Source organism: Dreissena polymorpha, chromosome 10 (genome assembly GCF_020536995.1).
Source record: "Dreissena polymorpha isolate Duluth1 chromosome 10, UMN_Dpol_1.0, whole genome shotgun sequence".
Classification (NCBI taxonomy): domain Eukaryota; kingdom Metazoa; phylum Mollusca; class Bivalvia; order Myida; family Dreissenidae; genus Dreissena; species Dreissena polymorpha.
In genome coordinates this window covers 32,837,300-32,858,615 of record NC_068364.1, presented here as the reverse complement: position 1 = coordinate 32,858,615, position 21,316 = coordinate 32,837,300, and the positions used below count along the sequence as shown (strand labels likewise).

General features: G+C 36.7%; 1 protein-coding gene across 1 annotated transcript in view; it reads left to right on the top strand.

Annotated features, from left to right (window-relative positions):
- The window catches only part of LOC127849022 (uncharacterized), a 141,380-nt gene that overhangs the window by 20,024 nt on the left and 100,040 nt on the right, over window positions 1–21,316 (top strand). Inside the window, exons 11-18 of the mRNA XM_052381745.1 lie at window positions 877–937; window positions 2,500–2,563; window positions 3,389–3,477; window positions 5,978–6,085; window positions 12,818–12,913; window positions 14,474–14,548; window positions 17,534–17,600; window positions 18,711–18,811. Coding sequence (XP_052237705.1) covers window positions 877–937; window positions 2,500–2,563; window positions 3,389–3,477; window positions 5,978–6,085; window positions 12,818–12,913; window positions 14,474–14,548; window positions 17,534–17,600; window positions 18,711–18,811 — 661 coding nt within the window. The remainder of the gene's footprint in view (window positions 1–876; window positions 938–2,499; window positions 2,564–3,388; window positions 3,478–5,977; window positions 6,086–12,817; window positions 12,914–14,473; window positions 14,549–17,533; window positions 17,601–18,710; window positions 18,812–21,316) is intronic.

The following is a 21,316-nucleotide window of genomic DNA, read 5'->3' as shown; positions in this document are numbered from 1 at the left end:
GGATTTTATTTGGGTCATCTGGGGTCAAAAACTAGGTCACTAGGTCAAATAATAGAAAAACCTTGTGTAGACATTAGAGATCACAGTTTTCATCCAACCTTTTTGGAATTTGGCCAGAATTCTTGATGAAAACTGGGTGGGATTGTATTTGGGTCATCTGGGGTAAAAATCTAGGTCAAATAAATAGAAAAACCTTGTGTTGACAATAGAGGTCACAGTTTTCATCCAATATTTATGAACTGTGGTCAGAATGTTTATCTTGATGAAATCTGGATTGGGATTGTATTTGGGTCATCTAGAGTCAGGAACTAGGTCACTAGGTCAAATCATAGAAAAACATTGTGTAGACAATAGAGGTCATAGTTTTCATCTGATCTTAATGAGTCAGGTGAGCGATTCAGGGCCATCATGGCCCTCTTGTCTTCAAGTGACCAATAAAATTAGACATAAACTGATCATGTACACATCACCCGATAGCGTACGACTAAAAGTGTAATTTACTGAGGCCCGTTAGTCTAACTTTACAGAAAAACATAACAATTTACAAAAATATGAAGATCAAAGTTTCTTAAAACTTAACGCACTTTAATGTTTTGGCTTAAAATGTATCTTCTACCACACAGAATAATGTGGTTAACAAAAACTTGCTTAAAACCCCTATAATAACCATCAAACTGAAAAATCTGAAAACTTACATAACTAGACAAATGTAAAGTTCTATACAAATGAGGCCCGATAATTAACATAAAATAACATAGAAATGGGTTCAATCGTAAAACAGAGTTCTATGTAGACATTAATATAAATGAGCATTGACTCTTTTAGCTGTTGGAATAAGTGTATTTAGTCAATATCAATGTGCATTCACTCTTTCAGCTGTTGTTACTATCCACCCAATGATTTCCTCATCACTGGTGGGGCAGATGGAAAGATCAAGGTAAGTCCAGCTAGATTTATTTAAATTTCTGAGCCATGTGGTTTCATAGTAGTTGATTCTTTAACTTTTCTTTTTGAAAACCCCTTTTTAGGCCCTTTGACATAATTAATCAACAAACTAGAAGTACGCAGATTCTTCAACTTTTTATGCCCCCGGATCGATAGATCGGGGGTATATTGTTTTTGTCCTGTCTGTCTGTCATTCTGTCCAAAACTTTAACCTTAGTTAAAGTTTGATAACTTTTGCAATATTGAACATACAAACTTGATATTTACCATGCATGTGTATCTCATGGAGCTGCTCATTTTGAGTGGTGAAAAGTCAAGGTCATCCTTCAAGGTCAAAGGTCAAATATCATTGTATTTTTCTTTCCTAAAACTTTAACCTTCGTTAAAGTTTTATCATAACTTTTTTAATATTGAACACAGCAACTTCATATTAGGCATGCATGTGTATCTCGTGGAGCTGCACATTTTGAGTGGTGAAAGGTCAAGGTCATCCTTTAAGGTCAAAAAATAAAAAAAATGAAAATCATTTCTCAAATCAATCCAATCAATCACTTACTTACTTCTCGTGCAGCTGCACATTTTGAGTGGTGAAAGGTCAAGGTCAACCTTCAAGTCCAAAGGTCAAAATATAAAAAACATAAATTTTCAATACTTTTTTAATATTGAACACAGCAACTTCATATTTGGCATACATGTGTATCTCGTGGAACTGCACATTTTGAGTGGTGAAAGGTCAAGGTTATCCTTCAATGTCAAAGGTAAAAAAAAGCCGCGCATTAGTGGGCATTGTGTTTCTGACAAACACATCTCTTGTTTTTTTTTTAAACCCCTTTTTGGGCCCTTTGACCTAATTAATAAAAAAACAAGAACTATTTGGACAATATCCATACAAGACCACGCAAGGAACATTCCTGTGAAGTTTCACTCAATTCTGCTCAACAAAATATTTGAATAATTTCAAATAGCAGGCATCCTTACACAAAATGGTCCAACAAACTGGATATCTCGTTTTTTACACAGTGCTTTTTTGGCCCAAAGTAACAGCCTTTGAAAGGCTCTTTCCCAATTGCAAAAAGTAAAAAAGGCTGTTTCTCAATGGCAGAAATTAGCATTTTTTCCCCAAAAAACTAAACACAATTTCCAAAAACATGCCAAACTTTTCCAATAAACTCAATAGTTTGTTCATTGAGTTTATTCTACAGCAATTCAATTCCCTAACACTTAATAACATGAATTTTTTTAGAAAGCAATTAAACATGCATGCATAAACAATTGTTTTACTGTTATTTATAATCATATTAATAATGTTTATTTTTTCCCAATTTCATGGTCATCACGCATTTTAACCCAATCAAAAGGCACAGGCTGTAAAATATAAAGCGAACACAAAATCGCTTCACTACATAAGAGTTAAAAATACACTTAAAAAAAATATGAATACTGTTATTTATAGTAAAAATAAAAATAATTCATTTTCCCTAGTTTCCCAATCAAAAAGGTACAGGCTGAAAATATAAAGCTAAAAAAATCATTGTTACATGTTGTTTGTTGCAGTTGTTCAACGGCTCGGTGTTCAATCTGATGAATTCCTTCATTGCCCACCATGGACCTGTGACAGGTAGTGTAAGAAATATAGAGGATATTAGATGACGGGCCTGTAACAGGTTTGTGTAAGAAATATAAGGGATAAAAGGTGATGGTCCTGTAACAGGTAAGTGTAAGAAATATAGGGGATAGTAGGTAATGGGCCTGTGACAAGTTAGTGTAAGAAATATATAGGATATTAGATGATGGGCCTGTGACAGGTTAGTGTAAGGAATATAGGGGATAGTAGGTAATGGACCTGTGACACGTCAGTGTAAGATATATAGAGGATAGTAGGTGATGGGCCTGTGACAGGTAAGTGTAAGAAATATAGAGGATGTTAGGTGATGGACCTGTGACAGGTCAGTGTAAGAAATATAGATGATATTAGGTGATGGGCCTGTGACAGGTTAGTGTAAAAGTATATGATGGGCCTGTAACAGGTTAGTGTAAGAAATATAGGGGATAGTAGTTGTCAGAAACTGAGGAAGCGGCAGAAATTCTCCATGTTAAATGTTCAATTAGGGAAAATTTTGCATAATTATAAAGATAATTCTCTTGTGGGATAAAGATCTGAGCTTGCATCTTGTATTTTGTCATCAAATCTTTTTATTAGAGTCCTATTCTGGGAAAACTAGAGTTTAATGCATGTGCCCAAAGTGTATTAGCCTGTGCAGTTTGCACAGGCTAATCAGGGATGACACTCTCTGCTTTTATGGAATTTTAGGTTTGATCAAAGTTTCTCCTTAATGAATAACCAGTTTAAGCCGAAACTGTTGTCCCAGATTAGGCTGTGCAGACTGAGCATGCTAATCTGGGACAACGCTCTAAGCCCAGTTCTCAAATGATTGTTACTCAGGTCTAGAGGCCCACATGAATGATCCTCTGCTGTTCTCCTGCTCCCATGACGGAACTGTGAGAATCTGGCGGCTTGACACACTGCAGATTGTGAGTATTTTTTTTATGCCCCCAGTAGGGTGGCAAATAGCAGTTGAACTATCAGTCCATCAGTCTGTGCATCCGTCCGAAAACTCTAACATTGTTCATAACTTTTGCAATATTGAAGATAGCAACTTGATATTTGGCATGCATGTGTATCTCATGGAGCTGCGCATTTTGAGTGGTGAAAGGTCAAGGTTAAGGTCATCCTTCAAGGTCAAAGGTCAAATGAATGGCTTTGAAGCGGCGCAATGGGAGCATTGTGTTTCTAACAAACACATCTCTCTTTAAGATTGTTTTTTAAGAGAATAGTGGTCCATCAAAGTGAGTTTAGGCTAAACAGATTCTGAGTATTATTAGTTTTTTACAATTGTTCAATAGTAGTCTAATTTATAAAATATCTTTTCTCTTTAAAAGCCTTTTTAGGTGGAATATATCAGCAATGAGTGTTACTGTTGTTTTTTTTCAAAGGGAAAAATATTAATCCATCAAAGGGATTTTTTCAATGGTAAATATATAATATTTTGTTATCCAAAAATATAAGCAGTTTTTGCTGTAAAAGTAGTGTATCATTGCTCTTGATAATCACAGATTGTAAGGATTTTTAGCTTGACTATTATATATGAAATATACATAGTGGAGCTATCCTACTCACCCCTACATCGGCGTTTCCGTTCTGTTCCATTAGCGTGCGAATGTGTAAGTTTTCGTGCTACCCCAATTATTTTCATTGTCCCTTGACATATTGCTTTCATGTTTTGCATACTTGTTTACCAACATAACCTCAACCTATGAACAAGAGCAGACAACTCTATCAAGAATTTTGTCATAATCATGGCCCCTTTTCCACTTATAACATGCAGCAAATGTTAAAGTTTTTGTACTACCCCATTTATTTTCATGTTAAAGTTTGCGTACTACCCCAAATATTTCCTATATCCTTTGACATATTGCTTTTATATGTTGCATACTTGTTTACCAACATGACCCCAACCTATAAACAAGAGCAGACAACTCTTATCAAGCATTTTGTCATAATTATGGCCCCTTTTACACATAGATTATTGAACATTTTGCTTAAAATGCCATAACTTCTTTATTTATGATCACATTTTATTATTACTTTGACAAAACAACACTTACCTGAATACCACAATGGATTCCACCCAAACAATACCTCACGCCCCTGCCCAGAATCCTTTCCCCCCATTCTCCCCCCTCACAATGTTTTGTTTGTTAAACATCATCTAATAAATTACCACACCCCACATTATACCCCCCTCTCACCCCCCCTACTGTCCCCCCCAATATATTTTTTTTAAACATCATCAAATAAATAACCACACCCCACATTATACCCCCTCTCACCCCCCTACCCCCTTAAAAAAAAATGATCGTCTTATAAATGATTGAATATGAACAATTTTTCCTTGATGGCTTACGTTATACTGTCAAGCACTCGAATAGTTGAGCGCGCTGTCCTCTGACAGCTCTTGTTATGTCCCCCAGTCTGTACAGGGGACATATTGTTTTTACCCTGTCTGTTTGTTGGTTTGTTTGCGTCAAACTTAACATTGGCCATAACTTTGCAACATTGAAGATAGCAACTTGATATTTGGCATTTTGAGTGGTGAAAGGTCATGGTCATCTTTCAAGGTCAAAGGTCAAATATATGTGGGGGGGGGCATAGTGTTTCACAAACACATCTTGTTTGTTTATAAAAAGAATGCAATCCAAAAACGTTAGTAGTTTTTTTCTAAAAGAAGGCCATGCTAGATTTTGAGTATTGCACTCTTATCAACATGGTTGTGTTTTCAGAAAATTGATGATGTTTGAATGTTCAGACTTAAAGAGCAAAAGCCTCAATGGCTCACCTAAAACTAAAACAGGCATTAATTTTTCAGTAGGGCCATGAAAGGCAAACTGCCATCCCACCGACCCCATCTAATTTTTCAACGGAAAAGAATTGCCCTGCCTGCCCCTTGAGGCTGTTTTTTTTCCCAACAAGTAAGGAACGATTTTGGAAGATTGCATTGAAGCATGTTTAGGGAGCAAGTTTCATTTGACAAACATGTGACTTATTGAGAGTTTATGAGTTTTTTGTCTTGTGCCATATGCTGCCAGAGTAACTGCAGACCAGCCCGTGCTTTTGCGCAGGCTGATTAGGATCTACCCTGTTTCCTAATGAGACCAATGAATCTTGACTTTATAGCGGACATGGTAGCTACTGACCAGGTTAAGCAAATGCAGGGCTGGAGTGGAGCTGCGCTGTCCTCATATTGCATAAGACCCATTTTTGCTTAGCGTTGCTCACAGAGATGGTTTGCTGAATATCTACTCATATAATTGTTGTGTGTTGCGGACATGGTAGTTACTGACCAGGCTTAGCAAATGTGGGGCTGGAGTGGAGCTGCGCTGTCCTCATATCTCATAAGACCCTTGTTTGCTTAGTGCGACAAGTATGAGGTTTACTGTATATCTACTCATAAAATTGTTGTATGTGTTGCAGTTCACGAGGCTTGATGTAGGGGAGAAGATCTACAAAATGGGACTGCTGTCTATCGCAGAGTTCTATATCCAAACCAAGAAGGATATACTGGTCTACAGTCTTAATCAGGTATTGTGGTTGTTAACATTGGCAGTTAGATATTACTCTCTTTTTCTAGAGTACCATACTTTACCATGTATTACTTGCAGTTGTATATCCCCTTGTTGCGCAATAGGTGCCAAGTTTCTTTATAAGATAACTTTCATTTTTCGCCATTTTGGCATTACAAAATTAGGTTTTAATTCATACATGCCAGACATTCTTTCACAATAAAATTCGCTTTTTAAGCTCTTTCTGGCTAAAACTTACCATCGCTAATCCCTTTATTGCCCCCAATTAACAACCCACTTCTACTACTCGAGTGCACCAGTGTCGTTTTTGACACCTTATCAGCGATTTATCGGCAACTTATTGATTTAATCAGCATTCACACCATGGTGTTTGATTTTTTATAGGGGTCACTAATTGCTATAGAAAGATGCATCATACAGAAATAAACGCCACCTGCGTTTGTATTTTATGGCCCAATCAAGTCCAACGATACTATTATCCTGTGTATTATACAACCTAAGGCTATAAAACCTGTTAAAACATCGATTTTGTACATCAAACAAATTGAATGCTGACCAATACACATTGATGTTTCTCACAAATGACCTTTCGTTTTTGACTGATTTTCAGAAAAAAAAATTGTACATATTGCATCAATCTTAATTAAGAGTTAATTTACGATTGTTGAATAAGAATAGTGCTCAATGCGCTCACATCATGTCACACGATTTACATATGTTCAAGGCGATATCCCTGTACCGATTTGATGTCAAATAGAGGCATAAGGGGATACCCCACATTTCAGTTTATGGAGTGTGTTTACTTCCGGAAAATGGAGAACGACTGTGTTCACAAACTTCTGAACACACATTTATCGTCAATATTGGGCAGAAATTTAGAGTTTTTGTAAGTAATATACTGACTACTGACTAAAGAAAGGTGGAATGATTGATCGTTTTAGGTGTCCCGCTTTTTGGTCAAATGTCCCAACAATTTTTTTATGGAAAGTCCAGATTTGGACCTGAAAAATTCTGTCATGTATGGTTTTATATGAATATAGGAACTTATTCAAAGAATATTGCATTTTTTGATGTTCATTTAATGGTTAAAATTGATTAATGTAAACATCAGTAATTAAGAGCTCAAGTATGATACAAGAGCAGGATTTCAGAATGATTTTTTTCTACCCCCCCCCCCTGTCCTTTGGATAAAAAAGTATTGCATAAACCACTTAGCAATTTAAGCTGTTCAATACAACATGCCTTTGATATTTTGCAATCCACATATTGTCACAAAATACAACAAAGACATCAGAAGCATTCCAAATTATTCAATTTTTTTCCGGTTTGTAACGGTTTATAATGTTATCAGTTTCCAATTATGATTAATCATGAACAAAAATGTATTTTCAGTGCAAGTCTGTTTCATTTGCAGTGATTTTTTTCACCATTCTGGGAATGGGGCCGGGTCCCTTTGAATTGGAAAAACTCGCAGTTTTTGTATTATTTACTTTTTTCCATAGGAAATAGGGCCATATACCAGACCTGATTTTCAACGAAAAAACATTGATTTGTGTTATTTTGCTCCCTGATTACTAGAGTTGCGACACCTTAAGGGTTTCGCGGGATGGAATGAGTGGAGAGTTCATATCAAATTGAAAGTCGATTATTTCAAAATAAAAAATTGGTACGAAAAAATATGTGGGCAGTGGGTACTAAAAAAATAAAAAATTTGGGTACGAAAACAAATTTGAGTACGAAAAAAAAAAGGGTACGAACAAAATAAAGGTACGAAAAACTATTTGGGTACGAAAAAAATGGGTACGAATAAAAAATTAGGTACGAACAAATTTGTGTACGAAAAAAAATTTAGTACGAACAAATGGGTACGAAAAAATTTGGGTACGAACAAATTTGTGTACGAAGAAATAATGGGTACGAACATAATATGGGCAGGAAAAAAAACTAATTTGGTTACGAAAACAAATTAGAGTACGAAAAAATAAAGGAAACGAAAAAAATAAGGATACGAAAACTATTTGGGTACGAAAAAAATGGGTACAAATAAAAATTTGGGTACAAAAAAATCTGGGTACGAAATAAATATGGGTACTAAAAAAATGGGTACGAATTTTTTTATTTGGGTACGAAAAAAATGGGTATGAAAAAAAAATTGGGTACGAACAAATTTGGGTACAAAAAAGATTGGTACGAAAAAAAAATTGGGTACGAACAAATTTGGGTATGAAAAACATTTGGGTACGAAAAAAATGGGTACGAAAAAAAAATTGGGTACGAAAACAATTGGGAACAAAAAACATTTGGGTACGGAAAAAATGGGTACGAAAAAAAAAATTGTTACGAAAAAAATTTGGTACGAAAAAAATTTAGGTACGAAAAAAATGGGTACGAAAAAAAAAGGGTACCAAAAAAATTGGGTACCAAAAAAATTGGGTACGAAAAATTTGGGTACGAAAAACATTTGGGTACGAAAATAATGGGTACGAATTTTTTTTTAGGTACGAACAAATTTGGGTATGAAAAACATTTGGGTACGACAAAAATGATTACGAAAATCGAAAAATTGGGGTATGAAAAATCTAATTTGAATAGTCTAGCCCGTGAATTGTCTCCTGGGGGTGAATTGTCTTGGGGTTGCTATTAAAGCTACATGTACTTTCGGCCAAGCCACGTGTTTATAGCGATTGCGCAATAAAAAACACCACTTTTTCGTGATTTAATCAAAAACTAGATTTTTCCCAGTTATAACGAACAGCCAACAGGTAGATCGCGTTATATGTACTGTTAATGGAAAATTTCATAGGGCCATACATTGTAACTCTGTGAAAAATCATTTGACCAGAACCGGCTGATAATATGCATGTCTCCTCTTGGTAGTGAAGCTTCCCATTAAGTTTAATTGAATTCCAGTCATTAGTTGCTGAGAAATAGCCCGGACAAAAATTGTGCACGGACGGACAGACGAAGCGGCGACTATATGCTCCCCCCTTAAAAAATTTGGGGAGAACATAATAAAGAAGTTGTGGCAATAAAAAATGAATTTAAAGGTGGTACGCAAACTTTAAAATAGATTTATCAATTATATGCTTATTCTTAGTGAAAAAAAGGCCATAATTGTTACAAAATGCTTGATACAGTTATCTGCTTTTGTTTATACATTGGGGTCATGTTGGTTAAGAAGCAAAATACATGTATGAAAGCAATATGTCAATGGACATAGGAAATATATTCGAGGTGGTACGCAAACATTCCAATGCGCGCACCTACGCCGGGTGAGTAGGATAGGTCCACTATATATATTTCATATATAATAGTCGAGCTAAAAAGTAAATATACTATAAACAACAAGCTTACCTCAATCACAATTTTAATGCAATGCAGTTAAACAATAAAGTTACAATGATATGCCAGGGATTGAAACTAACTTTTTACTATTGTGGGCAACCATCTTTAGTATTTTGGTTGCCCAGATAAAGAATAACGAGCCCAGAAATATGAACATGTGAATATTATTATACATTTTTTTAATAAAATAATAAATAATTATATACATTTGCTGACAATACACATGTTCAATGCATGATGTATTATTATGAGCCTGAATTGAATCATGTCCTATTCCTAAATAATGAATGTTATTTAACTAGTATTGATCCATGGTGATCAATTGTTTTTCAATTTTTATTGCACTGAATTGTTTTAAGATTTAAAAAAAACAAGTTTACCAACTTTTGAAATCGAGTTGCCCAGGCCAAAATCTACTTGCCCCGGGCTCATGAGAAACCACTTATTTCCATCCCTGTATGCTCTTCATTTTCTGTTCTTCCATCCCATTCTCAAAATTAATTTTAAAGCACAATATTTTTTAATAACATTTGTATGAATTACTAACCATTATCACCCAAAACACAATTATACAACGCTGTAATCGTGTCGTAGAGATTTAGTTTACTATTATCAGTGTTCTCTTTAAATACCGGCAGCCAGTGATTCTGCCGGTTACATTTACTCTTACATTTACATGACGGCTACTTTTCCCAATATATATCAAGTAAATGTCATAAATACTTTTGTTTTACTGCATAGTTGCCGGCCATATAACTGGCTACTCCATTTTTTTTTTGGAAAACACTGAATTATGCATGACAAACACACAATACTTAAAATCTTAGATTCGTTTTTAAAATAAATTGACACTTCCAGCTTGTCAACATTAAAATCCAAAGATTCAAATAATTTCCCACGAGGTACGTCAACAATTGCGTAATCAAATGAATGAAAAATAAAAGTAAAGAAAGCCGGATTTTACATAAATTCCAGGTTGATAAACACAACAAGGTAAAGGTACCTTGTAGTCGGTGAGATATAATAATAATACAGTAAGTAAGGCTCGTACCCTGGGTACGGTAAATATACTAAAACGTACCCGGGAATTTTAACACTAAATCGGTTGTTGTCGGGTATTTTGTAAAAATTAATTATGTTTACATTTATGTCAATTTTCTGTTCAATGGCATTTATATTATCAAAACTCATTGTTAAAATCAATAATGTGATTTAATTTTAAATCTTAAATTGTTTAAAGTCGCGTCATTGTATGACGTCGTTAAGTATAATATTTTCCGTGACATCGCACGTTCACTTTTTACCGTCATAGATTATTTAAAAGAAACATTATTTGGTTTGCAAGGTCCGTTAAATGGGGAACACCATATTTGGAATTTATATTATGTTTTAACAATTAATTCATGCTGTGTAATAAATATTGTATAAGATATTTCGATATTGATTGAAAATGTTTCAAATTGTTATTTATGAAACCTCTTATTCTAATTAGTGTATGCCATTATATTATACTTTGAAAAGCATATCTGTTGTACTATAATCTTATTATTCATTTTTTATTGTTAATTTCATTTATTGTAGAGAATCGTCAATGTTACATCTAGTCGCCAATGCTTGTCGTCAGTGTTAGTCGTAAATGCTTGTGATGATTGTCGTCAATGTTAGTCGTCAATCCTTATCGTCGTTATACATGAAGGAAATAAAAGCAGAAACAGAGACGTATTCTTGATTACTTGCTTATTCCTACGGCGTCCTCTCAACACTCAAACTAAAAAGCATGTTGATGTAGATTTTTTAAAAGAGAAGGTTGTTTAAGGTAAACAATATTGTTTTACGTTATCTGTAGCATGTTTAACGACATCGGATTTTGGGCGGATATACAACTCGGATATAATCTAATATTTGCGGGTATGTTTAAGTTTATTTACCGTACCCTGGGAACATGTAAGTAAAGTTAAGAGTACCCGGGGTACATGTACCACAAAAGACATGACCAATCGAGCCTTAGTAAGTGGTTGATGGTGTATGGGATAACATGCACTGAGGGTGTATATTTTTCATGAACAAGTCTATTGAAGGTGTTAGAGATGCATTGATCCATAACATTAAAAAGGGTAATTTACCACGGGCTTATTAAAATTAAAACGATGACATTTCATTGTACCAGCTGTTTATTGTTCAGTACTGTAAGCTTGCAATATTTTAAATAATGTAAACAACTTACCTTGTATTAAGTTGGCACATTGTTGTCAGGTGAAGAAACTTTTTATACTTATTTCTGTTAAGTTGCACTGGCTGAACCAAAAGAATTATGTAGTCGTTTCTGAATAATCACGAAACAACCTACTAATGCATATATGCTTGCCAGTTACTGAGTTTGTGCATTTCCATTCATTATATTATCGGCCTTGGCAAACAGCGTAGACCCAGATGAGACGCTGTGTGTTGTCTGCTATTTCGTTACGCTGAAGATTTCCATATCCATGGGTGTTTTTGTGTCAAATGTTATGGTTTTTCAATAGATCGTATACTTATCTACAAAACAGCGAATTAGCGTTCACTTTACATCATTTTTAATAATGTTATTTTGTTAATACTTTCTCGAGTTCTTTTCGAACATGTATTAGCAGCCATTGAGTCTTGACGCCGTCTGCTATTTCGAACGATGAAGATTTCCATATCCACTGGCGTTTTTTTATGTCAAATGTTAGTGTTTTCCAATGGATCGTATACTTATCTACAAAACAGGTTCACTTAACATCGTTTGTGATGATGTTTTTTTGTAAATACTTTCTAAGCGTTCATTCTGACGAAGTCGGCCATGTTGACGGGTGTGAAGAAATACCGAAATTCCCGTAATTACCAAAATTTCCCCAGGAATCCCCGAGATCCCACGAAATCCCCATTAATGTTTATTATTTATCGAAAAACTGCGTATTTTAATATAGATTGTTGCGAAATACACTGAAATCACTAATGAAACATTGTTTTTATCAAAGTTTGATTTCGGAGATTTCGGTAGGGCTTCGGTATATTCACATACCGCATTTTGTAAATCCGGTTATGTAGAACTTGCGAAATCTTTACGTGATTTAATAAAAAAACTTGATTTTTGCCAGGTATAACGCCTACGCCAACAGGTAGATCGCATTCTTGTCCATATACATGTCAAATTTCAGCAAACGTGCTGGGCCAGTTTTCAAGAAACTCAAATCGCAGTGATTTGCACCAACTTAACGAAACTTAGCCCCCTTTATCATTCGTTCGAATGAACGTCATCAATGATGACGTCCAATACATCACTCATTCCATACTAAACTTTTCCATGATGCGTGTACACGTCTTATCCTGAACTCTTGTAATGGCGCATAATTTTTTTTCGCAGTTCTACCAATTCTTCTCACCTGTTGAGTCTGAGACCAAACGGCTGATGAACTGCCGAGCCAAAGGTCGTCAAAACAGAATTCTAGGATCCACTGAGGTAAGAGAATTGTCTGTCTAACATAGGCCGTCAAAACAAAATTCTAGGATCCACTGTGGTAAGAGTATTGTCTGTCTAACAAAGGCCTTCACAACAGAATTCTAGGATCCACTGTGGTAAGAGAATTGTCTAACAAAGGCTGTCAAAACATAATTCTAGGATCCACTGAGGTAAGAGAATTGTCTGTCTTACAAAGGCCGTCAAATCATAATTCTAGAATCCACTGAGGTAAGAGAATTGTCTGTCTAACAAATCGTCAAAACAGAATTCTAGGATCCACTTAGGTAATAGAATTGTCTGTCTAACAAAGGCCATCAAAACAGAATTCTAGGATTCACTGAGGGAAGAGAATTGTCTGTCTAACACAGGCTGTCAAAACAGAAATCTAGAATTCAGTGAGGTAAGAGAATTGTCTGTCTAACACAGGCTGTCAAAACAGAAATCTAGGATTCACTGAGGTAAGAGAATTGCCTGTCTAACAAAGGCTGTCAAAACAGAAATCTAGAATTCAGTGAGGTAAGAGAATTGTCTGTCTAACAAAGGCTGTCAAAACAGAAATCTAGAATTCAGTGAGGTAAGAGAATTGTCTGTCTTACAAAGGCCATCAAAACAGAATTCTAGGATCCACTGAGGTTAGAGCATTGTCTGTCTAACAAAAGCCGTCAACACAGAATTCTAGGATCCACTTAGGTTAGAGCATTGTCTGTCTAACAAATGTAATCTGCTAGCCTGAATAATTCTGCAATAACAATAGACAGTTCAAATTTTCTCTAATCTTTGTGCTTAGATTTAGAAATTTTTACTTCCGTAACACGCTGTTTATAATGCGCATTTATGTTTAACGCGCATCTACTTTTTGAAGCAAAAAAATCTGGAAAAAAATAACCGGGAGCAGAACGGTGTGAGTTACCGTAACTCGGTAACTGACAAGGAAAAAATCTCTTGGCATGGCTGTAGTGGTGTATAATTCGCATCAAATTTTAAAAATTAAATTTTGGGGTAAAAAAAGTGCACGTTATACACAGCGTTTTACGGTTGCTCAGAGTTCAAATTAGCATCATTTTGGAAAAACCATGAGGCTTAATTGTTATGCGTTAAGTGTCATCTAAAATAAGCCTCTGCAGTCTGCACAGGCTAATCAGGGATGACTCTTTCTGCTTTCAAGAAATTATTCTTTGAAATAGAGTTTCTTTTTATAAAAAATCTAGTTTGATTTTATGATGAGGATGATGATGATGTTGATGATGATGATGATAATGGTGATGATGATGATGATAATGGTGATTGTGAGATGATGATGATGATGATGATGGTGATGATGATGATGATGATGATGATGATGATTGTGATGCTGATGATGATGATTGTGTGATGATGATGATGATGATGATGATTGTGAGATGATGATGATGATGATGATGATGATGATGATGATGATGATGATGATGATGATTGTGAGATGATGATGATGATGATGATGATGATGATGATGATGATGATGATAAAGCATTAAGCCCTGGTTTTCCAGAACAAGGCTCATTAATACAAACTATGTTTCAGGACGGCAGTGTCCGATTGTTTTCACCAGTGACCGGCCTCACGCTGACCATCATATACCCCATGGCTTCATTCCAGGTATACTTTGGAATTATATATTCATTTTTAGCTGCAACATGTGAATTTTTCTTATACCATATGCCACCAGCGTTAAGTTTTTTCACCATTGTTTTGCGATGGGGCCCGGTCCGTGTGGATTGGAAAAAATTGCGGCGTTTTAATTAAAATTGGGAAATAAGTATTTCGTTTTTTCTAACAAATGATTCAAAATTGAGAATAAAATAATTCTTTTAATACTACATTTTACTAAGGTATATGTTATAGAGATGGATAGGAGATAAACTAAATAATTACATAGATCTTTAAAAAAAGGGAAGAAATTTTTGGAAACTTTCCATTGGAAATTTTAAGGTCCCAATCAGGAAAAAAAATACTTTTTTCCATTGGGAATGGGGCCGTATACCCATTATATAAAACACTAGCGTTGCGCCAGACCAGCTTGCGCAATCCCAGAGTCTTGGGGAATGGGGCCGTATACCCATTATATAAAACACTAGCGTTGCGCCAGACCAGCTCCCTTGTATTATATAAAACACTATAAACCACTAGCGTTGCGCCAGACCAGCTTGCGCAATCCCAGAGTCTTGGGGAATGGGGCCGTATACCCATTATATAAAACACTAGCGTTGCGACAGACCAGCTTGCGCAATCCCAGAGTCTTGGGGAATGGGGCCGTATACCCATTATATAAAACACTAGCGTTGCGCCAGACCAGCTCCCTTGTATTATATAAAACACTATAAACCACTAGCGTTGCGCCAGACCAGCTTGCGCAATCCCAGAGTCTTGGGGAATGGGGCCGTATACCCATTATATAAAACACTAGCGTTGCGACAGACCAGCTTGCGCAATCCCAGAGTCTTGGGGAATGGGGCCGTATACCCATTATATAAAACACTAGCGTTGCGACAGACCAGCTTGCGCAATCCCAGAGTCTTGGGGAATGGGGCCGTATACCCATTATATAAAACACTAGCGTTGCGCCAGACCAGCTCCCTTGTATTATATAAAACACTATAAAACACTAGCGTTGCGCCAGACCAGCTTGCGCAATCCCAGAGTCTTGTTTGGAGCTACCTTGTCCTCTGTAAAGTCATGCAAGGTTTCTTGGTCTCATTTGCGGACAGGTAGCTCCTTACCAGACTGCCTGAATGTGCAGGCTGGTCTGGAGCTATGCTGGGTGCATATGTTATAAGACCATTTTTCCCATACTGCGCTAATTTATTGTTGTTTATTGGTTGATAGGCAACAATTTTGAGTCTTGAGCGAAGGTATTTAAATACAAGGATTTTTATGCAAGTTAATTAAAAGCCATGCATCAAAGCTACAAAGAACTGTTTATTGACTGATGAATAATGATAATCTGAATATTATTTTTATTCTCACATGACAGTGCTCCAGCAAGGCCTAAATCGAAGGGCGCCGCGCCCTGCCCTCCCGAACCTCCGCCCTGCCCCCCCGAATCTCCGCCCTGCCCCCCCCCCCCCTCAAAAAAAAAAAATGGGAATAATACAATTATTTATAACATATAAATTAACATGCAATAGAAAGCATTCCAGAAACACCCGCGCGCTCGAACGTGCCCTTTTCACAAAGTACTGCGCGTCGAAAGTGCCCTTTTGACAAAAAAGCCACCCTGCCCTTTTCAAATTCTAGCTGGAGCACTGCATGATTTTATTAAAAATTTTGCAATTTATATAAATAACTAAATTTTGCTCACTCATCACAGCGAAGATATTTCACTCCACTCTGCTTTGTGTCAGGACTACTTTAAAAAAATTGTTAATGAGTAATAAAATAAAATTATATATTCTATGCAATATACAATTATAAAAAAACTACTTTTCAATTAGATGTTGATATAGGCCTTTTTGTGAGAAAACGGAGCTTGATGCATGTGCGTAAAGTGTTAGTAAAGTGTTGTCCAAGATTAGCCTGTGCAGTCCACACAGGCTAATCAGGGACTACACTTCTGTATAGAGTGGATTTTCTTAAAATTACAAGAGAATTCTTTAAACAAACAATTCCATGAATAAGAAAAGTGTCTTCCCTAATTAGCCTGTGCACAAGCTAATCTGGGCAGACACTTTACACACATGCATTAAGCCCCATTTCACAAGCTAATCTTGGCAGACACTTTACACACATTCACTAAGCCCCATTTCACAAGCTAATCTTGGCAGACACTTTACACACATGCACTAAGCCCCATTTCACAAGCTAATCTGGGCAGACACTTTACACATGCACTAAGCCCCATTTCACAAGCTAATCTGGGCAGACACTTTACACACATGCACTAAGCCCCATTTTACAAGCTAATCTGGGCAGACACTTTACACACATGCACTAAGCCCCATTTCACAAGCTAATCTGGGCAGACACTTTACACATGCATTAAGCCCCATTTTACAAGCTAATCTGGGCAGACACTTTACACATGCATTAAGCCCCATTTCACAAGCTAATCTGGGCAGACACTTTACACACATGCACTAAGCCCCATTTCACAAGCTAATCTGGGCAGACACTTTACACACATGCACTAAGCCCCATTTCACAAGCTAATCTGGGCAGACACTTTACACATGCACTAAGCCCCATTTCACAAGCTAATCTGGGCAGACACTTTACACATGCATTAAGCCCCATTTCACAAGCTAATCTGGGCAGACACTTTACACACATGCACTAAGCCCCATTTCACAAGCTAATCTGGGCAGACACATTACACACATGCATTAAGCCCCATTTCACAAGCTAATCTGGGCAGACACTTTACACACATGCACTAAGCCCCATTTCACAAGCTAATCTGGGCAGACACTTTACACACATGCATTAAGCCCCATTTCACAAGCTAATCTGGGCAGACACTTTACACACATGCACTAAGCCCCATTTTTCAAGCTAATCTGGGCAGACACTTTACACACATGCATTAAGCCCCATTTTCCCAGAGTGCAGCTCATTTCTATTTGATGTTGATATTTTCCTTCAAAGGTTTTGACTTCCTTCTCATATGACATTCATCAAGGCAGACTTCTAACAGTGCTAACCGATGGATCAGGTAAAGTTCTTAGATGACTCAGATATATGTTTTCGTGTTGCCTTTTTACACTTTTTCAGTTGTCACTTCTTTCTCTTTAGCTTTTGCTGTTTCTTTATTTTTATTCCCGCCAAATTTTTTTTCGGAGGGGATATAGTAATTGGTTCTGTCCATCTTGTCCTCCGTCCGTCCGGCCGAAACTTTGTCCGGAGCATAACTTCAAATCTATGCAATGGATTTACTTTAAACTTAGAATATAAACGAAGGCAACTAGGAGAAGTGCAGTGACCAAGAACCATAACTCTATCTACCTTAGTTTTTGAATTATCTCCCCTTTTATATAACTTTAAAGTAATTTTTTGTCCGGAGCATAACTCTAAATATACTAAAGGGATTTACTTGAAACTTGAAATATAAACAGATGGCTAGTAGGAGAAGTGCAGTGACTAAAAACCATAACTCTATCTACCTTAGTGTTTGAATTATCTCCCTTTATTTAATTTCAAAGTAAATTTGTCCGGAGCATAATTAATTATCTCCCTTTATTTGTTTTTTCAAATATTATTCTACTCTCTAAAACAAATGTTGTCCTACAAGCAAACACATTTTCGGCGGGGATTGGCACTACTGTGACAAGCTCTTGTTTCTCTAAGCTTTTCCTGTTCTCTGATTTATTTAGTTTTTACTGGAGAAATCCATGCAAAGCTTTCTTTTTTCTATGATTCCCTTTTCAGCATGTTGTCTTTTCCACTATATCAATTTCACACTTTTTGTCGTTCAACTATGAAGTTATGATATTTAAAACCACAACTAACCAATGCATTTAGTTCTTTCTAACGCAAACTGTATCTTATTTTACTTTTTCTCAAATTTTGTATTTCATCGGATTTCACACTTTCTCTTATTTCACACTTCTTCTGATTTTTCACCATTTATTTTTTTCTGAAAACTTCTCTTTTTTCCACATGTAGTTTTATTTAGTGCTTTTTCTGATTTCACACTTTCTCTTATTTAACACTCTCTTCTTTTTAACTCAACTGTATATGATTTTGCACTTGCCCTTATTTCACGCTTATTTCACACTTTCTTTTATTTCACACTCTTATTTCACACTTTCCCCCAACAATGCAGTGATTGTGTTTAACACGACCACCAATCCGTGCAAGGCTAAGGAGCTCTGGAGCCCCAGCAGAGAGGATGAGCAAGTCAACATTCTGCTGCAGGTCCCTGTGGTAAGTGAGCAGGTCAACATTCTGCTGCAGGTCCCTATGGTAAGTCAACATTCTGCTGCAGGTCCCTGTGGTAAGTCAACATTCTGCTACAGGTCCCTGTGGTAAGTCAACATTCTGCTGCAGGTCCCTGTGGTAAGTCAACATTCTGCTGCAGATCCCTGTGGTTAGTGAGCAGGTCAACATTCTGCTACAGGTCCCTGTGGTAAGTCAACATTCTGCTGCAGGTCCCTGTTGTAAGTCAACATTCTGCTGCAGGTCCCTGTGGTAAGTCAACATTCTGCTGCAGGTCCCTGTGGTAAGTCAACATTCTGCTACAGGTCCCTGTGGTAAGTCAACGTTCTGCTGCAGGTCCCTGTGGTAAGTCAACATTCTGCTGCAGGTCCCTGTGGTAAGTGAGCAGGTCAACATTCTGCTGCAGGTCCCTGTGGTAAGTCAACATTCTGCCGCAGGTCCCTGTGGTAAGTCAACATTATGCTGCAGGTCCCTGTGGTAAGTCAACATTCTGCTGCAGGTCCCTGTGGTAAGACCTGTGCCGCATTACTTAAAATGGGCTTAATGCATGTGCTTGAAGGGTTGTCCCAGTTTAACCTATGCAATCCCCAAAGGCTAATTAGGGACAATTTCCAATAAAACTGGATTTTCTGTTAAGGCAGACTGATTTTAAATGATGAATTCCATGAAAAGGGGAAAGTTCAAACTTCACAGGCTAATAAGGGACAAACTTGATTTTTGCGAAGATGACATTTCCTTTAAGTGAAAAATGCAATCCAGCTGAGAGTATCGTCACTGTGGACTGCACAGGCTAATATTGCGCAACACTTTACATACATGCATTAAGCCCCATTTTCCCAGAGCAAGGCTCAAATGTAAGAACTCTGGACCCCCAGTGGAGAGGAGGAACATTCTGTCATCAGATTGCCATGGTTGGTCTGGGGCACACAGTCAAAAAGCTCCTTAAAACGGTAGGATAGCAGTGCACACACTAATTACATTCCTAAACCACAACCAACCCATGCATAAAGATCCCTCTCTGACATGCTTTCTCTTATTTCACTGGTTCTATTATTTTGTACTATCTTTACATACAACATGCTCCTTAAAACATTGAAAATGTCTAGTGGACTCTCCTATCTTCTAAACAATTTATTTCCCAAATTAGGGATGTCTAGTATATTTATTTCTATATAAAGAATATTTCTTACAGAAATTCCTTTAAGCAAACAGTGCAGACCCTGATGAGACGCCGCATCATGCCGCGTCTTATTAGGGTCTACGCTGTTTGCCAAGGCCTTTTTTCTAGACGCTAGGCATAAATGGGTTAAAACATTGAAAATGCCTTGCATTAGAGCTGTACTTTTGTTTTGTTTTCAAAAGGTAGTTAGTTGTTATAAAACATGTTCATTATGCCCCCCTTCAAAGAAGAGGGGGTATATTGTTTTGCACATGTCGGTCCGTCTGTCCGCCGGTCCGTCGGTCTGTCCACCAGATGGTTTCCGGATGATAACTCAACTCAAGAACGCTTAGGCCTAGGATCATGAAACTTCCTAGGTACATTGATCATGACTGGCACCTATTGATTTTCAGGTCACTAGGTAAAAGGTCAAGGTCACAGTGACTCGAAATAGTAAAATGGTTTCCGGATGATAACTCAACAATGCTTAGGCCTAGTTTAGTAAGAGCTGAACTTGAACAATTGTTCAGTAAATACTGGTTGCAGACCTTTTCCTGGCATATTTACAGGTCCCTTTTTCATACCAAATTGTTAAAAAAAAAACTGATTTTTCTTCCCCAATTTCCCCACCAATTAAAAAAAAATATATATACTCTCATTCTTATATCTCGATTTGTTTAAATTTTTTTTTTAAATATGGTATGATATGACAACGAGTTACCAACAAATTTCCTGGACGAGTTTAATAAAATATGGTATGAAATGACGAGTGTCGGATCTTTTTTAGCACATCTATTCATTGAAAAAAATTATGAGCTATTGTCATCACCTTGGCGTCGGCGTCGGTGTCTGCGTCGACGTCGGCGTCCGGTAAAGTTTTGCGTTTAGGTACACTTTTCTCAGAAAGTAACAATGCTATTGCATTCAAACTTGGTACACTTACTTACTATCATAAGGGGACTGGGCAGGCAAAGATAGATAACTCTGGCGTGCATTTTGACAGAATTATGTGCCCTTTTTATACTTAGAAAATTGAAAATTTTGGTTAAGTTTTGTATTTATGTCCATTTTAATCCTTAAGTATCAAAGCTGTTGCTTTCATACTTGCAACACTTACTAACTATCATAAGGGGACTGTGCAGGCAAAGTTATGTAACTCTGACTGGCATTTTGACAGAATTATGTGCCCTTTTTATACTTAGAAAATTGAAAATTTGGTTAAGTTTTGTGTTTAGGTCCACTTTATTCCTACAGTATCAAAGCTATTGCTTTCATACTTGCAACACTTATTAACTATCATAAGGGGACTGTGCAGGCAAAGTGATGTAACTCTG